General features: G+C 37.6%; 1 protein-coding gene across 1 annotated transcript; it reads left to right on the forward strand.

The window, feature by feature from the left end:
* The first annotated feature begins 510 nt into the window (after positions 1-510).
* LOC103704367 (polypyrimidine tract-binding protein homolog 3-like) lies at positions 511-15,407 on the forward strand. The gene is made up of 15 exons (XM_026803558.2): positions 511-746; positions 977-1,061; positions 1,163-1,234; positions 1,326-1,402; positions 6,475-6,559; positions 8,639-8,771; positions 9,003-9,067; positions 9,160-9,209; positions 9,303-9,344; positions 12,811-12,862; positions 13,023-13,074; positions 13,164-13,177; positions 13,323-13,430; positions 13,521-13,664; positions 14,718-15,407. The coding sequence occupies exons 2-15, from the start codon at positions 1,005-1,007 to the stop codon at positions 15,105-15,107; spliced, it is 1,341 nt and encodes a 446-aa protein (XP_026659359.1). The 5' UTR covers positions 511-746; positions 977-1,004; the 3' UTR covers positions 15,108-15,407.
* Positions 15,408-17,359: the final 1,952 nt, after the last annotated feature.

Genomic DNA, 17,359 nt, shown 5'->3' on the forward strand with positions numbered 1-17,359 from the left:
TTGTATTCCTTTATTCTTTATAAGAGGGCAATTTCATGTTTACGTTGGAAAATAATGGGAATTCTTCCCCGCTTAAACAGGAAGATTTCCACACGAACCATTTATACTTCAATCAATTCTGTCCTACAAAAGTGATTCCCTAATTTGATCCAACATTTTCCTTTAACAAAAATCTCCATTCCAGGGGAAGTAATTTCCAAAAAGCTGTACCATTAGATATACCATGGGCCCGAAATGGTCCAAGGGACGGCGAACTACAGTCCCGCCGAGATAACTTACGCCGCAGGTCCTAATAACAGCCACGCAACCACGGCGCCCCTTCAAATATTTGACGTCGATTTTACCACTTCCGATGCCATCGAACGGCCAGAGTTTTCCTATCTGATGCCTATGCCAATTTACCAATCAAATCCCGGGAAAATAGAGAAAGAATCAAGCGTTCGTTGTTCCTTCGGGCACCATACGACTTCTAGTCGGAGGTCGCGTACTGGATAAAAGATCGAGTGCTAGGGCAAGGGAAGGGGACGCTCCGTTGCGCCGTTTCGAGCTCAGTCTCGTCCGCCGATGCGCCATTTCTAGGGTTCGAAAGAGAGCCGGAGGGAGGGCGAGAGAGAGAGAGAGAGAGAGAGAGAGAGAGAGGGTGGAGAAGGACCCTAGCGAAACCTCATGCTCTGGATTTCATTGAGCTAGCTCGGCTTCCAACTTCTCGGAACCCTCGCAGATCCTCGGAGTTCTCGTCTCCCAAGGTGAGCTCTTGCACTCTCGTTCATTCGTCAGAGAATCGTTGGGTTTCTCCATCTTTCTCTTCATTTCGCTCCGTTTCGGTGTTCTAATTCGGTTTTAAGAACCCTCTAGGGTTTGTGGCGGTTCCGATTTTTTTTCTTATTACTTGTTCCGTCTCTTGGAATTGAATATACTATTTATAGTTGGTTTTTTGGCAAAAGAAGTTAAGAAATTGGACATTTTTTGCTGCTAGTTTTGTTTGCAGAAGAGATCGAGCGAGGATGACGGAGCCTTCCAAAGTCATTCACATTCGAAATGTTGGGCATGAAATATCCGAGGTGTTTTTTTATTTTCTTTTTTTGAATGCATTTGTTGAGAGAAAATCATGAAAGCTTCTCTCTTTTCAGTCAATTTGACATCTTTAGTTCTATTCTTACAGAATGACCTTCTCCAGTTAGTTCAGCCATTTGGCCCTGTCAACAAGCTTGTGATGTTACGGGCTAAAAATCAGGTTTTTACACTTTATTGTTTTTCTTTTTGTGATGATTTGTATGGATTGATATTACTCATGGGTTAGCTCTGGTATCTTCCTATTATCTCAGGCTCTTCTCCAGATGCATGATTTGCCTTCTGCTGTTAATGTCCTGCAGTACTACTCAAATGTTCAGCCAAGTGTTAGGTATTGTTATGGATATTTCCCCCCATTTGTCTCTTTTGCTTACGTTTCTCTAAAGGGATGTTACATTATGGAGGGGACTTTTTTTTCGTTCTTTATTTACAAGCTTATACGACTATTCTAATATGCATATGATGGTCCAAGGTCTGCTTATGCTGCTGCTGTTCGTTTGAGAAGCATAACGTACAATGGACTATTTTTTTTTAAAGAGGATTCAGGACGAAAATGATCTAGTATAGAAGTAAAGTTGTTAAGTGGACAAAGAATGCACATTTTTATATTTTTATTATTTTGAGAAACATGTACAAAAGTACCATAACGGGTACATTTTTGGGCATTGAGATGGAGTAGTTCTACCATAATTAACACTCTGAGAATTAAATTGCAGGAAGTGGGTAGTGAATTAGAAATTGGTTCTAAAAATCTGATGATATATGAGATGGATTTGAGAACTAATAGCAGTAAATGAGAAATATAGATGAAGTCTCAGGGAAACCACTGCATCAGTTATCAGTGGTTCTCTTGCTGTTTAGTCAAAATTGAACCACATTTCCTTGTTGATCTTGATTAGCTATGATTTTTTTAGAAGTTTCTCACACCATTGTCGTGTTTTCTGGAAAGTAAGCAAGATCCATCTCTCAACTTGATTTCTTTTGAACTTCTAGTAGGAGACAGATTATGTTCCAATATAAGCTAGTAACTTTGCAAACAAGTCAATTATGAACCAAATGTTCTAGGAATTTATGCTACAATATAATGAAAACAATTAGGTTTTCGAGTTATAAAAAACTTTAGCAATATTGTAAATAGGTGCAGTATGTGGGTGGTCAAGGAACCTCATAGTGCATATGCATTACTGCATATATGCATAATATTCTAAACATTTTAAAAAAATATGAATATATTGTATATAATGCTAATAGCAATAATATATAGTAATTAGTGATTTCTACTTAATACTTGATTCTTGCTAGTAATAATTATAGCATAATTAACATATAAACATTATTATATACATGTACTTGGCCTACTTGAAACCCACATTCAACCCAACCAGGAGGTTGCACCCACCTTGTTTGAATGAGCCTACATAAACTGATCATATGTATATGGTTGCACAATGCTAAAAGGGCAATATATGCCGTTACATAATGATAAGTAGGCTGCATATTCAACTATAAATGCCAATCCTACTACATATATGTCTACAAAGTAGTAATCAAACTGTCTTTTTAGTCCATATTTGGCTCGAATGTATACAACATAAACTAGCCATTTATATGCTTTATGGTGCAGCCAGTGGACCGCGCACGCATAGGCAGTTACCACATTTTAAAGCAATAAAATTTATAGTCATGTTAGTTGTCGACCTAAAGAAAACAACACTGCAACGAGTTCTAGATTTATATGCTTAAGAATGACATAATTCTTCCTTCGAAACTCTAAAAATGTTATTCAAATTGGTGCTGCCTTGCATTCTAATAATGAATTCCCAGTTTTTGGTTAGTCACATATATCAATTGCTTGTTATTAGATAACAAAGATGCTGGAATTTCTGTTATAAGTACTTGAAAAATCTCATAAAGGGGATTGTTCTGTGAAAATCAATGTCAAAACAAAAATAAATGAAAGAATTAATTCTTTACAATGTTTTCATCGATAAACCTCTCCTTTTTATCTCAAAGATCTTAAGCCATATGATTGGTAATACCACATAAATGTGCACTTTATTAGTGTTATTTTAGTAACTTATGTAGGCTATCATGTGCCAGGACTTCCTTCTGACCCCAAATCCAACTAAAAACTTTGGGTGCCAGTTCAAACTACAAATAAAAAACAAGTGAAGCTTTAGGCATCTTGCTCACACGTCACATGTGGAGACCCATTTAAACACAGATTTTTTGAAGGCATTTTCTGATAGAATTCTTATTTGTCTGTGAGTTTTCTTTTGAGGTCCTTACTGGGGTTTCCTTTTGAAAATTTCAATCCAGCATTTTCCTTTCTCAGATACTATAGGTTGCCCTTTTTTTGGTACTTAAATATACATTCTTGTCAACAAATAATGTTTTGATTTGATTTAATTTGCTACGAGTGAATGATGACCATAATCTTAACCATTGATTGTTGTCCCAACTATTTGGAGTTGGCTTTATGAATTCTCATTTTCCAAGCACTCCTCTTCAGGCTTCCTTTGATATGGCAACACACTCTTCCCTATCCTTTTTAACTTCCACATATGTTACCCTAGGTTTTCCCTCCTCTTCATAAGTTTTCTTATTCTTTAGTGCATGTTAAGATGCCTCTCCTTACTTGAATCCTCTTAGATTTTTTTTTTTAAAACATGCCTATACCATCTTAGTTTGATTATTCCTTGCATTGTCCTTAAGTTGTGCAACTCATACAATGTTTTTACTCATTTCTTCCTATATTCTACCTAGTTTTACTGCATATCCATCTCAACATTCTTATTTATGCTATACATTTACGGACCTTCTTTATTGCCCAAAATTTCAAGGGATGGAAAACTTTTGCTGGCAAGTTCTGAAAAATTGAGAACACATTTTATTTTCCCTTTTTATTTGAATCCAAATGAGATCCTTGTAATCGGTTTTCTTCTCTCACCATCACTTAATAATATTTATGATGTGGTTTCTACTCCACTAATCACTAGCTGGCTGTACCTAATGATTTGCTCATTTAATAAGCGAATATCCACATACTGTGTTATCATGTTATTTGATCTTAAATAGAATAAGTTGAATGCCAAACACATCCTATTCATTTGGAAGATGAGAAGGGGGAGGGACTTAAGTTGGTGCTTGACGAATCCTTTGGCTGTGGTGCTACCACATAATGACTATGCATTGCATCATTTCAAATGCTTAACTATGTGGAATTGAAATAAAAAAGGGGGCACTGCATGATTATCTAAAATTTGAACATCCTTTGTTTTAGATTGATTTTAGTCATGCTTTATATTGTCTGGTCCCTATTCCACACTTTGCAGCTAGTCTTTTAGGATTCCTCCATTTTCTTGAGGTATGAAGTGTGAACTTTCAAAGTGTATCAAAGATAGCTAGGTTAACTCATGGAGGCAAATCTGGCAGTCATGATTGTTGGATCTATAAAGCTGGTTGCCATTGATTAACTGAGCCGGTAAACTTGTTCTAGATTCTCTCAAGGGGTACTTAATGTTGGCTGAATTTGAAATTGAATTTGAGCCCAGTTGAAGTTTAGATATTTTTGAGTTGTTTGAAATTTGATTACTTGAAAATATTACTAGGTCTTGTTGAGTGGTGATGAAAATTTCTTTGTTGAATTCTAGATATTGAGATGAATGAAATGATACAATTGGTTTCCACACTAATGGTGCCAAGAAATTGGTGGCAGTGGATTGCCTTTGACATGGGAACATTGTTAGTGCTAGTCATGTTCTGTTGATATATAGTTTGGTGGCCATGAGCTTCATTGACACTTGAAGCCTACCGGGCCCTACATGACTCCCTTACATGGGTCTAGGTAACTGTTTGGTGAGTTTTGCTATAGTATATTGGGAAAGAAAAGGGGCTCTATCAATCATAGAAATTGACTTTGCTATATGATCCTTGAAAAGTGGTGTATATATGAGGGACAATTTCAGTATGGTTTGCGCAAAAGAGTAGCCTCTATTAGATACCTTCATGGTTTAAGTCAAATAAGTCCATTGAAATGCTTGATTCTTGGTGTAAGCAATCACGCTTCTTCCATTTCTTTAAAGCAAGCAACTTTTTTATTTTGTTTTTTGATAATCTTTTGAAATTTGTTGATCACCTTTCTTTGTAGAAGTATATGTAATTGTGTTCATGTTTTGAAAATAAATTTGTATGTGACACAATGATTCAATATCTCCTAGATCACTTATTATTTGCCTATTAGATTGTAAAATCTTGACCTTTATTTTTTTGTTTGACATGCATCATTGTCCTTCCTAAATGCGGAACTCCTCAAACTTTGTCTCACACACAATGAATGGCTTCGGAAACATCCCCAATCTCACATAATATAAATCAAGATTAGCCAAATTGGTATTAGGGCGCATATTGTCTGACGACAGTTTTGGTATGTTACCAGTACATATCGCACCAAGCTGAGGTGTACCGAAGCCAAAAAAAAATAGGAGAAGAGTGGGGAGGGGGAGAAACATTAACCCTAACCCCAACCTTAGAAGGAGGAGAACTAGGGGAGAGAGAGAGATGAAGAGGAGAATGAGGGAGAGGGAGAGGGAGAAGAGGGAGGAAAGGGAGGGGGAGAGAGGCGTACCGAGGGACAAGCATCGACCTCGATCAAGGGCGATGGCGTTGGTACTGATTGAGGGCTTGAGAATAGTGCCGGATTATGGGAGAGGGCATTGGCATCAACATCGATTGCAGGAGAGATCGTCCGAACTGTTGATTGAGGAAGAGGGTGTTGGTGTCCGCATCTATCGAGAGATCGCCAGGGGGGCGAGAGAGAAGAATTGAGAGAGCTAGAGAGCCGGAGAGAAGCTTCGAGAGGCCGCTCGATGATTTTATATTAAAAAAAGAAGAAAAGGAACTGGATTGAATCGAATGGCTGAACCATGCTGGTTATTGGCCGGTCCTATTCGGTACGTTTGCAACCGCACAGTGCAGCACAGTTCGGTAGTCATTGGTATAAACTAAGGAACTCTTAAGGGTTCTTGTTATTTTCAATGCTTTAAGTTTCTTTGAAATGGCATTTTTTAGCTTTCCATCTGCAGCTGTCATGGCCATCATGTACATAAAATATTATAGGGCAATGGCATAGCTTGTGATGTATGTTTGCTTGTAATATCTAACGGCTAGTGTTCTGTATGACTTGGTATTATTTGTTTGGTTCTCTTTGACTGTGGATGATTGGAGCCCTGAGATTTAACTGAAATGGGTTAACTCTCATATGCGAAAAACCCTGTCTTAGATTCAATACTACTTTTTATTTTTATTTTTTTTAAATTTCTTCTAGAAAAGTTTACAAGTTTCTGACTTTGGTTGAATATCAAAAAAAGTTATCTGACCTGGGTTACAATTTTGCAATTTAAGGGGAAGGAATGTTTACATCCAATTTTCTTCGCATCAGGAGCTGACTACAGCAGACCAGAACTCTCAAGGACGGAGGGGAGATCAGGTTAGCAATTGAATTAGTGAATTAACTTTAGTTGTATGTACAAATGTGATTTTATAATTCCATATTCGAGAATGTTAAATTTCAAAAGAGGGCATCCTACTTGTTATCTTCATGTTTATTGACTGTTTGAGATGGTTTGGACAGTTTATTAGCAATGGGCAACCTTGATAGACTACAGCCTGAGAATTATTGTGCCCCCTCCTACATTTCTGTTGTTATGTCTTATATTGAACTTAAGAACCTATCCATTATGGTATCATTTGTACATCAATTAGGAAATATAGGCCCACGATTTTCATGCAGCACAAAAATGATTGCTTGGCAGTTATTCTCCCCACCTTCTTTCGAGTCAAATGTAGTGTGCATTCATTCCCTTTTCAGCAAAATTGTCCAGTTCTTGGCTATGATAATGAATTTACAAAATTGGATTTTCTTGGTTCTTATAGAAAAAGTCCACTCTTGAATACATCTGACCAGTTTGTGTTTTGCGTACTGAAAGTACTTTGTAAACAGTAGACTAGGTAGTAGTGTCTACAAATTGCATTTCGATTTTAAATTGTAAACCATTTTTGCTGAAAGGAACTTTAGTGCTTCCCAACCAACCAACTTATAAGGGGTTGTGTTGAAAAATGTGGATCATGACTTATTGACAGAGTCAATCTCATGCATATGGGAAAAGGCTTAGTCAAGGGTGTTATAGGAGAGTCAATCTCATGCATATGGGAACCAGCCAAATCAACATGGTATCCTGCGAAAGAACAGAGAATCAATGGGTTGTGAATCATACAGAAATAGAGGCTCCCTGCCTTGAGCCTGAAGTCATTGGTGGAAGCGCAGATGGTTGGAACGTTGCAACCATCATCCTTGGACCCAGAATATAGAGCTCTTCCCTGCAACCTGGAGGATGGAGATGAGCTCAAGATAGATTAAAGGCAACGAAATCGGCATATATAAAAAAGCACTCTTACAGAGGCAATGACATCGCGTACTCCGTATGCATCTTCCAGAGGATCATCCCTTTTTCAGAGTGGGGAACTATCACAATGTTAGATCCTCATATAAACATATCAGCAAATGTTCCATCCATGTCATATCATCCATGTCAAATGTTCCAAACATGCCTATGCAGTCCTTTAGCTATTGCAGGATAGAGCTGCTGTTTGTGATCAGCAATTCATGCTAGATATATTTGGCATTGAGAGGACTATTTGGTTTTTAATGGCCGAGAAAGTGTGTAGTTTTAATTATGTAATTGTGGATTTGATCGTTAATGCTATTTTTGGAAGGTATTATTATTAAATCAACAATTAGTCATGAAACTTAGTATGATCTTTGGTATTTGTTGCTCTGTTAAGCATTTTGATTATAGAACATTACTTCTCATGTTTCAGATAACTGCTAATAGTGGATGCTATTTTCTTATCAAAAAAAAAGAGGATGCTATTTAGTGACCTGCTATGGTTTGTATGTATTTTAGAATTGTATTTTATGGATTGACATCCTGGAAGATCAGTAGTATTTTCTGTAGCTATTAGAAAACCTGTGTTTACAAACTCTAGATAATGTGTATGAGGTTGAATTATCAATGTATTATGGGGAGCATATCCGGCATACTTAATTAACTTGGAAAGTGCTTATAGGGCACTTTGTGTGTGTGTTTTTTTTTTTGGGGGGGGGGGGGGGGCGTTCTATGTAAATGCTCAGGCATATATTGCATTCTTATTGGTCATTAATTATATTGTTCTAGGCCAACTGTGAGAGACATGATCAGGCATATCATTTGTTGCCAAACTTGTTGATAATGGTAATAATGATTTGATCTAGTTACAGGGTTAGTTGCATGACTGGGAGCAGAGAAATATTTTAGCAAATTTTGCTTGAGGACTTTTTAATAATTTATCTGTTTCTCTATATCTATCTTATTTTTTCACCTATCTATTCGCCTCTATACAAGCTTATGCATGGCTGAATATTTTAGCAATTTATTCTCTCTACACTTTCTGCTCGTTTCAACTATACATTCCTCTCTATTTATTCTTCTCTCTATGTCTCTATGATTCTCTGCTATTGGTTACTCAGGATTCACAACCCAACCGAATCCTCTTGGTTACAATTCATCACATGCTTTATCCTATAACAGTGGAAGTTCTGCATCAAGTGTTTTCTCCTCATGGATTTGTGGAGAAGATCGTTACATTTCAGAAGTCAGCTGGTTAGTTTCTTCAAGTCTTCTCGCCCTTTTTCTCTTTTAAGTCTATGGTTTTTAGTATCTGCTTGGGTGGATCTTGTATTATATTTTTGGTTGTATATTTGTTTAAAATATTTTCTCCCAGTTTGATTGCTCCCTGTAATTGCTGATTTAGATTTCATGATTCCTGCTTTTTTTCATGTAAGGAAGACTGTTCAGTTGATATTTAAAATGTTCCTTTGTCTAATTGTGTAGGTTTTCAAGCCCTTATCCAATATCAATCACGACAGAGTGCTCTGCAAGCAAGTACTGCTTTGCAAGTATGAAAATTTTATTCTGTTTAGTTTCTGTATTTGTTTGAAGCCTTTGGACCAGGAACCTGATATTAATGATGGTACGGTTACTTCTGTAGGGGCGCAATATATATGATGGTTGCTGTCAGCTAGATATACAGTTTTCGAAGTAAGTTCCTGTTAGACTGACATTTTTTTTGATTATTTCTTTTTTCCCCATGATATAGATTTCTTACTGGTTTCTTTTCCTGTTCAAATCCAGTCTCAATGAGTTGCAAGTTAATTACAACAATGAGCGCTCTAGGTATGTTGATAAGTGAAATGCCGTTTGATTTATTTGATATTAAGAAAAATGCTGTATTTGATTATTTGATGTCAGTTCAAGCAAACTGACTATTGTGAGAAGTCTATTGTTAACGGTAATTACATTTAAGTTGGCCAATTCTTTTTTTGTGGACAAGAAACAAAAATCAAAATGTATGAGAAGATGCCAGCAAATCCTTTCAAATATTTGACAAAGGGTAAAAAAAGAACCAAAATTAATATGATTTTTTTTGTGGGTGTTTTTTGTTTTGTTTATTTTTTGGTTGGGGGGGGGGGTTAAGAATAGAGGGACACTTTTAGTGAAAAATTGTGTCCTCTTGCCTATCACCCATGAGAACACCTATAGGGCATTGAAAGCTTTGTAAAACGCTATGCCAAAATTACCTCCACTATTCCTTATCCATATTCTGAATTATATGGCATTTAGTATTCAGGCTTACATGCTCCTATCTTCCACTCTCACATTTAATGTTAGATTGGCTTAGATTTTAGGCTTTTCATTGCCAACAAGGAGAACAGGAACTTGAGTTGATCAAGCATATTATCCTAAATGGACTTGATGGTCTGTAATCTTGTCCCCTACGAAGAGAGCGATGTTTTTATGTTAAATGTTGACTTCTTTTTTTGCAATGATATTAATTGTGAGGTTTCTTTCCGATGTAATTGTACCACATAAAAGGCTTGAGTTTTGTGGGGATCATGGGATTCCAGCAACAACCTATAACCTTCTTCATTTGATACTAGTCAATTTAAAGGAATTAGGTATGCTATTTGCATATTTTTATGTTGTTTTATAATCTGCTTCCAATGTTAACTACCTGAATTAGTGCCTTCTTCCTGGACGTCTTTTTATGAGATAGGGGCCTGTTTTGAAACTAGAAGGCTTACTTATGTGGATGGAAACCCGAGTTCTGGGTTATGTAGTTTAATGCATTTGAAGAGGATTTCCAACTGATAGCATTAAGTACCTTTTTTTTGTTAATAACAAGAAGGGCTAATCCCCACCTACTATCCTATACCCACCCCATCCCACTTAGTCGAGAACCTAGTCTCCTGTGCATACCGAGCCATTGCTCATAGAACCGGGGATTTACTAATTGGGCCGTAAAACAAGGGTGTTGGGACCCACAATCGAACCCATGACCTCTTGCTTGGAGGGCAAGAGGAGATACCATCCAAACTAAAGTTCGGTGGTGTCGCATTAAGCACTTTACCACCTCGATAGTAATAGATCTTTAGAAAGCAAGAATGGAAAATAATCCCCCGGCATTTCATACTAACATAATCTGTGCTATCATAGAAAACATGCAGTTGACCTTAAATCTTCTCATCTCCTTGGGTTTATTTAACAAGTTCTATACACCACCTCTGCTGCAGAAGTAAACCAATAATCACTAACTGATGCCTAATAATCTAAGTGCAACATTAAAAACTTAGACTAATCAACTCCTTATTGTCAAACTAAAACCTACTTTTCTGTCCTTTCAAACACTAAAGCTCATCAATGCGTCAAACCACTTAGACCTAGCCATGTACTTACATTTCCCTCAGATAACCGGGTCTCTCCATCTTACTCATTTATTCATACGCCTATGTCTGCATGCTAAATCCTCCTGCATTCATTTCCTCTGTTATATTCTGCAATGGCAAGCCACTTTTTCCTAATTGACAAGATGACTCTAGCGTTGTATTATTCACCTCCATCCAACACTAACAACCCTGGTAAAAGAAAGCCAAAAAAAGGACAATACATTAGAATGTTTCTTGAAAAGGCCATGGCTTAAATCTAATTATTGGCGAATAAATTAGTGGAGGATTGGCATGAAATTATGCCCATAAAAAAAGCTTCAAAACTTGATATGCATTCTAAATCTTTATCAGTATGGAAACTCAAGTTCTTATCTTAAAACATCAAATAGCCATATCAAAGCACATACGAATTCAAGAGGATCTGTACTCCAAATCCAGTGAGATGCCTGAAGTGTCATATTTCTCTTTTGTTGTTAATATTTGTTTCATCTTCTTTCTTCCCCTACTTTATCCATTACAGTATAACTAGTTGGATCCATTTTCTTGTCAGAAAAATTGTTATTATTATTTTTTGTTTCAAGAGTAGGTATTTCAATATTTGATATGATAATGGTAAAGAATAACTAATTCATATCTACTTTTACTATTATTGCCGAACAATGAGCATAAAGTGGTCAAATCTAAATTGTAGCGTACATTCACAAGTTTATGGGATTTGAATGGATTATCAATAGATTTAAAATATTTTTATTTAATCATGCATTTGAAATATTTTTATTAATATCAATATGCCATTATTTAGCATGGTTCAAATACTGGACATTACAACAATTTTGAAAAAATTCTATCATGTTAAAGGATACACAATTTGCAAATTTTATTTGTTATATATGCATAATCACTGCTATAATGCTATTATAGAACTATGATAGTCGCCATAATTTGATAGTGTCAAGCATTCAAGAGTTTAACGCAATAGAATTTGTATTTCAAAAATAATTTTTCTAAGAAGCAATTATTTTGTTGCTGTAAGCCATTATGTTTTCTGGAAACTGTCACAAACATATAAGAAATCTATTGTTAAGTTAAATCCAAAATGTTTTTATAATAATTCATCAAATGAAATTATGACAGTTTATAATGATTTTAGATCATTACCATTACATAGCGATAGCAATGTTGTTATAATCACGTGGTCTCATTGTTTTTCCATTTTTTGTAGCCCCCAACCCATGGTGGCCCCTTTTTAGGAAAAGGAGAAAAGAGGCTGCAATCTTGCTGTGCCCTTGTACAAAATCAAGTTGGTGATTGTCATTTAAAAGAAAGCACTGGTTCCCTTAATTGACAAAATGATCTTATTCGACGTGGCCATATCTAACACTTCCACTTCTTCAGTCAAGTTACAACCATTCCCCTTCATCATATAAGCTGGAGGCTTAAATGTGTGATATTTACTAATGATCTCATGATCATCTATTTCAATTTCATTTGAAAACCTCTTAACTAAATTTCAGTGAAAAACTAAACATCCACTTAAATTAGAGTAGGGGGAAATTGATATTGGGCGATTTTCTATGAATGTTGTTTTTCAAAGCAAGAGGGCATCATTATATGTTTGAGGGGTTCGTATTGAAGTTGACCCTCCTGTGACTTTTCAATGCAGCTTACTTAGACTGCTCCCTTTCTTCTGGTAAGCTTTTTTACAGAAAAACTCCCATCACCAGGATTTCTTTTGAGGTTGTCCAATTTTAGTGTTGGTTTGATTAATAACTATGTTATGTAAGGAACAATAAATTATTGTATCTGGGTCTTTCTTTTTGTTCATTTGTCGGCTTCTCTTTGTATTCGATGTTCTTTTCATTTATCTTAATACAGATTTTGTTATTTTGTTGAATGTGTCCATTGTCTTTGTTCAGAGATTTCACAAATCCATCATTACCTACCGAACAGAGAGGAAGATCATCACAGGTGCGTTGCAGTTTCATTGCCTTTGTTTATTCTTATTCATCTATCTTTAGCATCTCGCTCTAGTAGTCAAATCTAAACATGTAGCTTTTTCGAAGCTTAATTTTTCTCTTAATATTTTGTATCGTTTATTATCTCATTTCTTTGTTTTGTTTTGTGACAGTCTGGATATGGTGATGCTGGGGGTCTGTACGCACTCCAACCTGGAGCAAGAGGTGCCAATTCTAAGCTTCTCTCTCACTGAAATCTTTACTCATCATCCATTTGCTGATAGGTGCTCTTTTTTTTTGTTCTTTTGTTTCAGTTGCATTTGCACAGGTGAGTATTACTCAGCCAAGTCTGAGTTGTTAACATCTTCTGTTTTTTTGGTGATGCCGTTTTCTTAATTTCTCATATTGTTAATTTGAGTAACGTGCAGCTTCATTTACATTTTTGCATGTGATGCTATAACTGTTTTCATTAGATGGGCAATGCTGCGGCAATTGCAGCTGCATTTGGTGGTGGTTTGCCTCCTGGAATAAGTGGTACTAATGACAGGTGCACAATCTTAGTCACTAATTTGAATCCTGATGTAAGCCCAGCCCTCCCCATTCTATGGTTTTTCTCCTTGCTCTAGCTCCCACAAGGCTACTCAATCCTTCAATTTGTATTTTTACTGCAGCAAATTGATGAGGATAAGCTTTTTAATTTATTTTCAATATATGGCAACATCATGAGAATCAAGCTACTGCGCAATAAACCAGATCATGCACTTGTTCAAATGGCGGACGGATTTCAAGCTGAATTGGCTGTACATTTCTTGAAGGTTTGATTGCTCTTGCCATTTTTTTAACTTTATTAGCTGTAATTGTAAAATCACCATTTGATCTCCGAGATATGGATGATGTCGGTAAAAAAATTAGTCACAAGAATGTTAATTTTTCTTCAATTGAATTTAACAAGTCATTAAATCTCAGAAAATATTCACTTGCTGGTTTCCTAACTGTTATGTCTTGACATGATTGGTAAACCTGTATGGTGGATGAGTCCTCCTATGGACTTGAGAATGAAAAATGACAGAGGGCAACCATAGACAGACGAAAGGGTGATTCTCGGCAATAGTTATTTTTGTTTTTCTATAACATGCTCGAATAACTCAGTATTGATATTCCATGACAATTTGGAGTTTAATTACCTGCTGTCCTACCATGCTTTAAAAACCTTGTCAATTTATCCACTAAATTTAAAAAAAGCCTTTTAGTTTCTGATGTAACTGTGTGATGTCATGCTTCTTTTTACTTACTGTGACCTGAATATCCTTTATTCATCAATTTTCCAACTTTTCTACTTGTGCCATCAATAGAAGCATTTTTGTCATGAATTCCATGTCTCTTTTGTCAGAATCTTCAACCGTGTTTCGATTTTCATCTCTAGCATCTACTCTTAAGCCTGCACGCTCTGCTGAAATAGATAAAGCAAGCCACTGCATTACTTCTTCCCTTGTGCATGCCTCATGTCACAGACAGAGTGCTTATGTATGCAATGTGAAACAAAAGATCATCCGGTACCTTTATGACTCCTACTCAATGCTATTGTATGAACCATTTGCACGAATAGGACCAGCAAGCACAGAATGCTCCAGGATGTCCACAGGCACAAAGAAACAAAAATATAACTTTTCATACAATACATGTTCCTGTGAATATAATAAATTCCTTTCCCTTCTCTCTCATCATAATTTTGAAAGTTGGCTGGCTGGTCTAACACTGATGCTTATAGCTTACCTGCTTGTTTCTGGCTTGATCTGGCCTCATTACTTTGAATAAGAAATACCTTGCATCGTCCTGTTTGATTTCATTTTTTCCCCCTACTATGGCAGGGTGCAATGTTGTTTGGGAAGAGGATGGAGGTGAACTTCTCGAAGTATCCAAACATCACGCCAGCCCCTGACACCCACGAGTATGCTGGGTCCAGCCTTAACCGCTTCAACAACAATGCAGTTAAAAATTACCGATATTGCTGTTCCCCAACCAAAATGATCCATGTTTCAGCTCTCCCTCAAGACATCACAGAGGATGAAGTTGTAACTCACCTGGAGGAGCATGGCACAATTGTGAACAGCAAAATTTTTGAGGTCAATGGGAAGAAGCAGGCCCTGGTTCTGTTCGAGAATGAGGAACAAGCTACCGAGGCTCTTGTATGTAAGCACGCAAGCACCATTGACCGGTCAGTCATTCGGATATCCTTCTCCCAGCTCCAGAGTATTTAAACCTTGGAGATATAGGGGAGAAAATGGTGAGTGTGCTCCTTTTTTTGTTCTTCTTGGTATTAGCAAACATTGGTTGTCGTCGGAAGATGGCTGTGGCACATTTTTGGATTTGTATTTTAAGTTGGGTTTCTACAACAAGTCAGAATGACAATGGCTTTAATTGGTATGTATTTGTTGGATTCTAGGCATCTTTGACATCCTGAGTGGCGTTAAGTTCGTGTTATTGAAAGGCTTCTTTTCAGGGTTATTTTGGGGCGGAGGAGTTCATATGTAGTAATGGCATGTGTTCTTTTTAGGATTTCTGTTTCTCATATTTTGTTTTGAAGAATGTAGGATAGGGACAATCATTTCAGAAGAAGTCAACACGCTAGCTGCTACTAATAAGTTTCTACCAAATTTGCTCATCTCTGCCCTTGTCTCGCAGTTACTTCCTTCGTGATGTTTGATGCCTTTTGTCAACAATACAAATTTATAATTCTATAGACTGTCATTTTTATCCCACAAGACCTCGTTTGCCAATCTACTACCTTCTCACCTTGCTTTATTACACCTGCAATTTGTGATATCACCTACTCACAACCCTGTTAACTTGTGGTACTACCACTGTCGTCACCATTCTAAAGCACAATTAGGTGTTCCCATAATCACATCGATTCACCGAATCTTTGTAATTAGACTCCAGTTAGTGCAATGGCTCATATGTCATCATCACTATGGCATGCGGCTTATTAACATTTACTGTGGTGTGCAACGTCTCCCAATACCATTTTTACTTCTCTCTGAAATTTTCTTGGTTAACGAGACCTACAAAGTCTAAAACTTCAGCCCATTGGATGCACCCAAACTGCAGTAACCAAAAGGTGAATGGTTAGTCGAAGAAGGGCTTGAATAAGCTTTTTGTCAGATGCCAGAAATTTAGAAGGTCGCGGGGAAATGATTATTTTTATTGTTTAGACCTTTTTTAATTGGGTTGGTGCAGTATTCTACAACGTTGCCTGGCAGCACGACGTTTGCATTGCTTTTTTACAACTCTATTTTTACGGTTTAGGTTGCTCCCATTTAGCCTGCCGCTACTATAGAAATCGTTTTTGCCTTCTTTTTCTCTGGCTACCTTATTTTTCAGTTTGCCATGTTGTCTCTCGTCGGAGCAATGGAGGGGCTAGTAGAGTGCACCCGATTTCTTGGGGGATGGAGTGCCTGCCCCTGCGGGAAGGGGGCTTGGGAGTTTACTCCGTGTTGATCAGGCTGGAGGCTTGCTATGAGATATTTGCTAGAGCCAACAGAACCTTTGGAGCTCTGGCAAAGTATGGCCTACATACGTCTCCTATGATGGTGCGTGCTAGGCAGAACTACTCCATCTGGAAGGAGATTTGCGGGCATGCCGCAAGGATCATGGCCAATGTCATGTGGACTATTGGTGATGGTCAGGCAATGAAGGTCTTGGGCGATGCCTTGTTTTCTAATTTCTAATTTGCTCCTCTCCTAATGGCCTACTATGGTTAATACTGAGGTCAATGCCGACATATGAGTTTGTGAGCTGATCACCTCGAGGGAGAGAAAGTGGAATTCTTCTCTTGTCACTCGCGCTGCTACCCTGATTCCAGGCCAGCATCGTGGACAGGAGGGTTTGGCAGGCAACCTGCAGTATGAAGGCAAAGGCCAGTAATCTGTACCATATGTTTAAAGAGAAGATCGAGTAGATTTGTGACTCTGCGTGGGTCTAAAGGTTGAGTGCCCACCCTAGGGACACCCAGTTCATCTCGAAGGTGGAATGAGGCCGCCTACCTACCAAAAGTTTATTTGGAAGGTGGAGTGAGACTGCCTTCCTACCAAAAGCATTCCGAGCAGATGTGGGATGTTGTCTCCCGCCATTGTGTGATTTTTGCCATGTTGAGAACTTGGTGGCCCTACGTCCTCTTTCAGTGTTATTGTGCGGTGCATGTTTGGAGACTCCTTGGTGGATCCCAGGTCTTCCTTCAGCCTGATGCGCATGTCGAGGGCTTCCTTTCCTACATGACGGACTGCTTCAGGAGAGCCTCTACAAGAGTCCTGGGCATCAGGACAAGGCGTATCACATTTGGCTAATTGGAAATAAGCGTGCATTTGAACGGCGCTGTCACCCAAATTCATTGCCGAAAGGGTCCTTATTCAAACAGCTGAACCTTCGGAGAGCCTATTATAGCTAACGACATCTGGAACTTCCTTTCTGCTTCTGCTTCTGAAGCGTCCAGAATGATCTTACATGTAATCAG

Source organism: Phoenix dactylifera, chromosome 1, assembly GCF_009389715.1.
Source record: "Phoenix dactylifera cultivar Barhee BC4 chromosome 1, palm_55x_up_171113_PBpolish2nd_filt_p, whole genome shotgun sequence".
NCBI classification, from domain to species: Eukaryota; Viridiplantae; Streptophyta; class Magnoliopsida; order Arecales; family Arecaceae; genus Phoenix; species Phoenix dactylifera.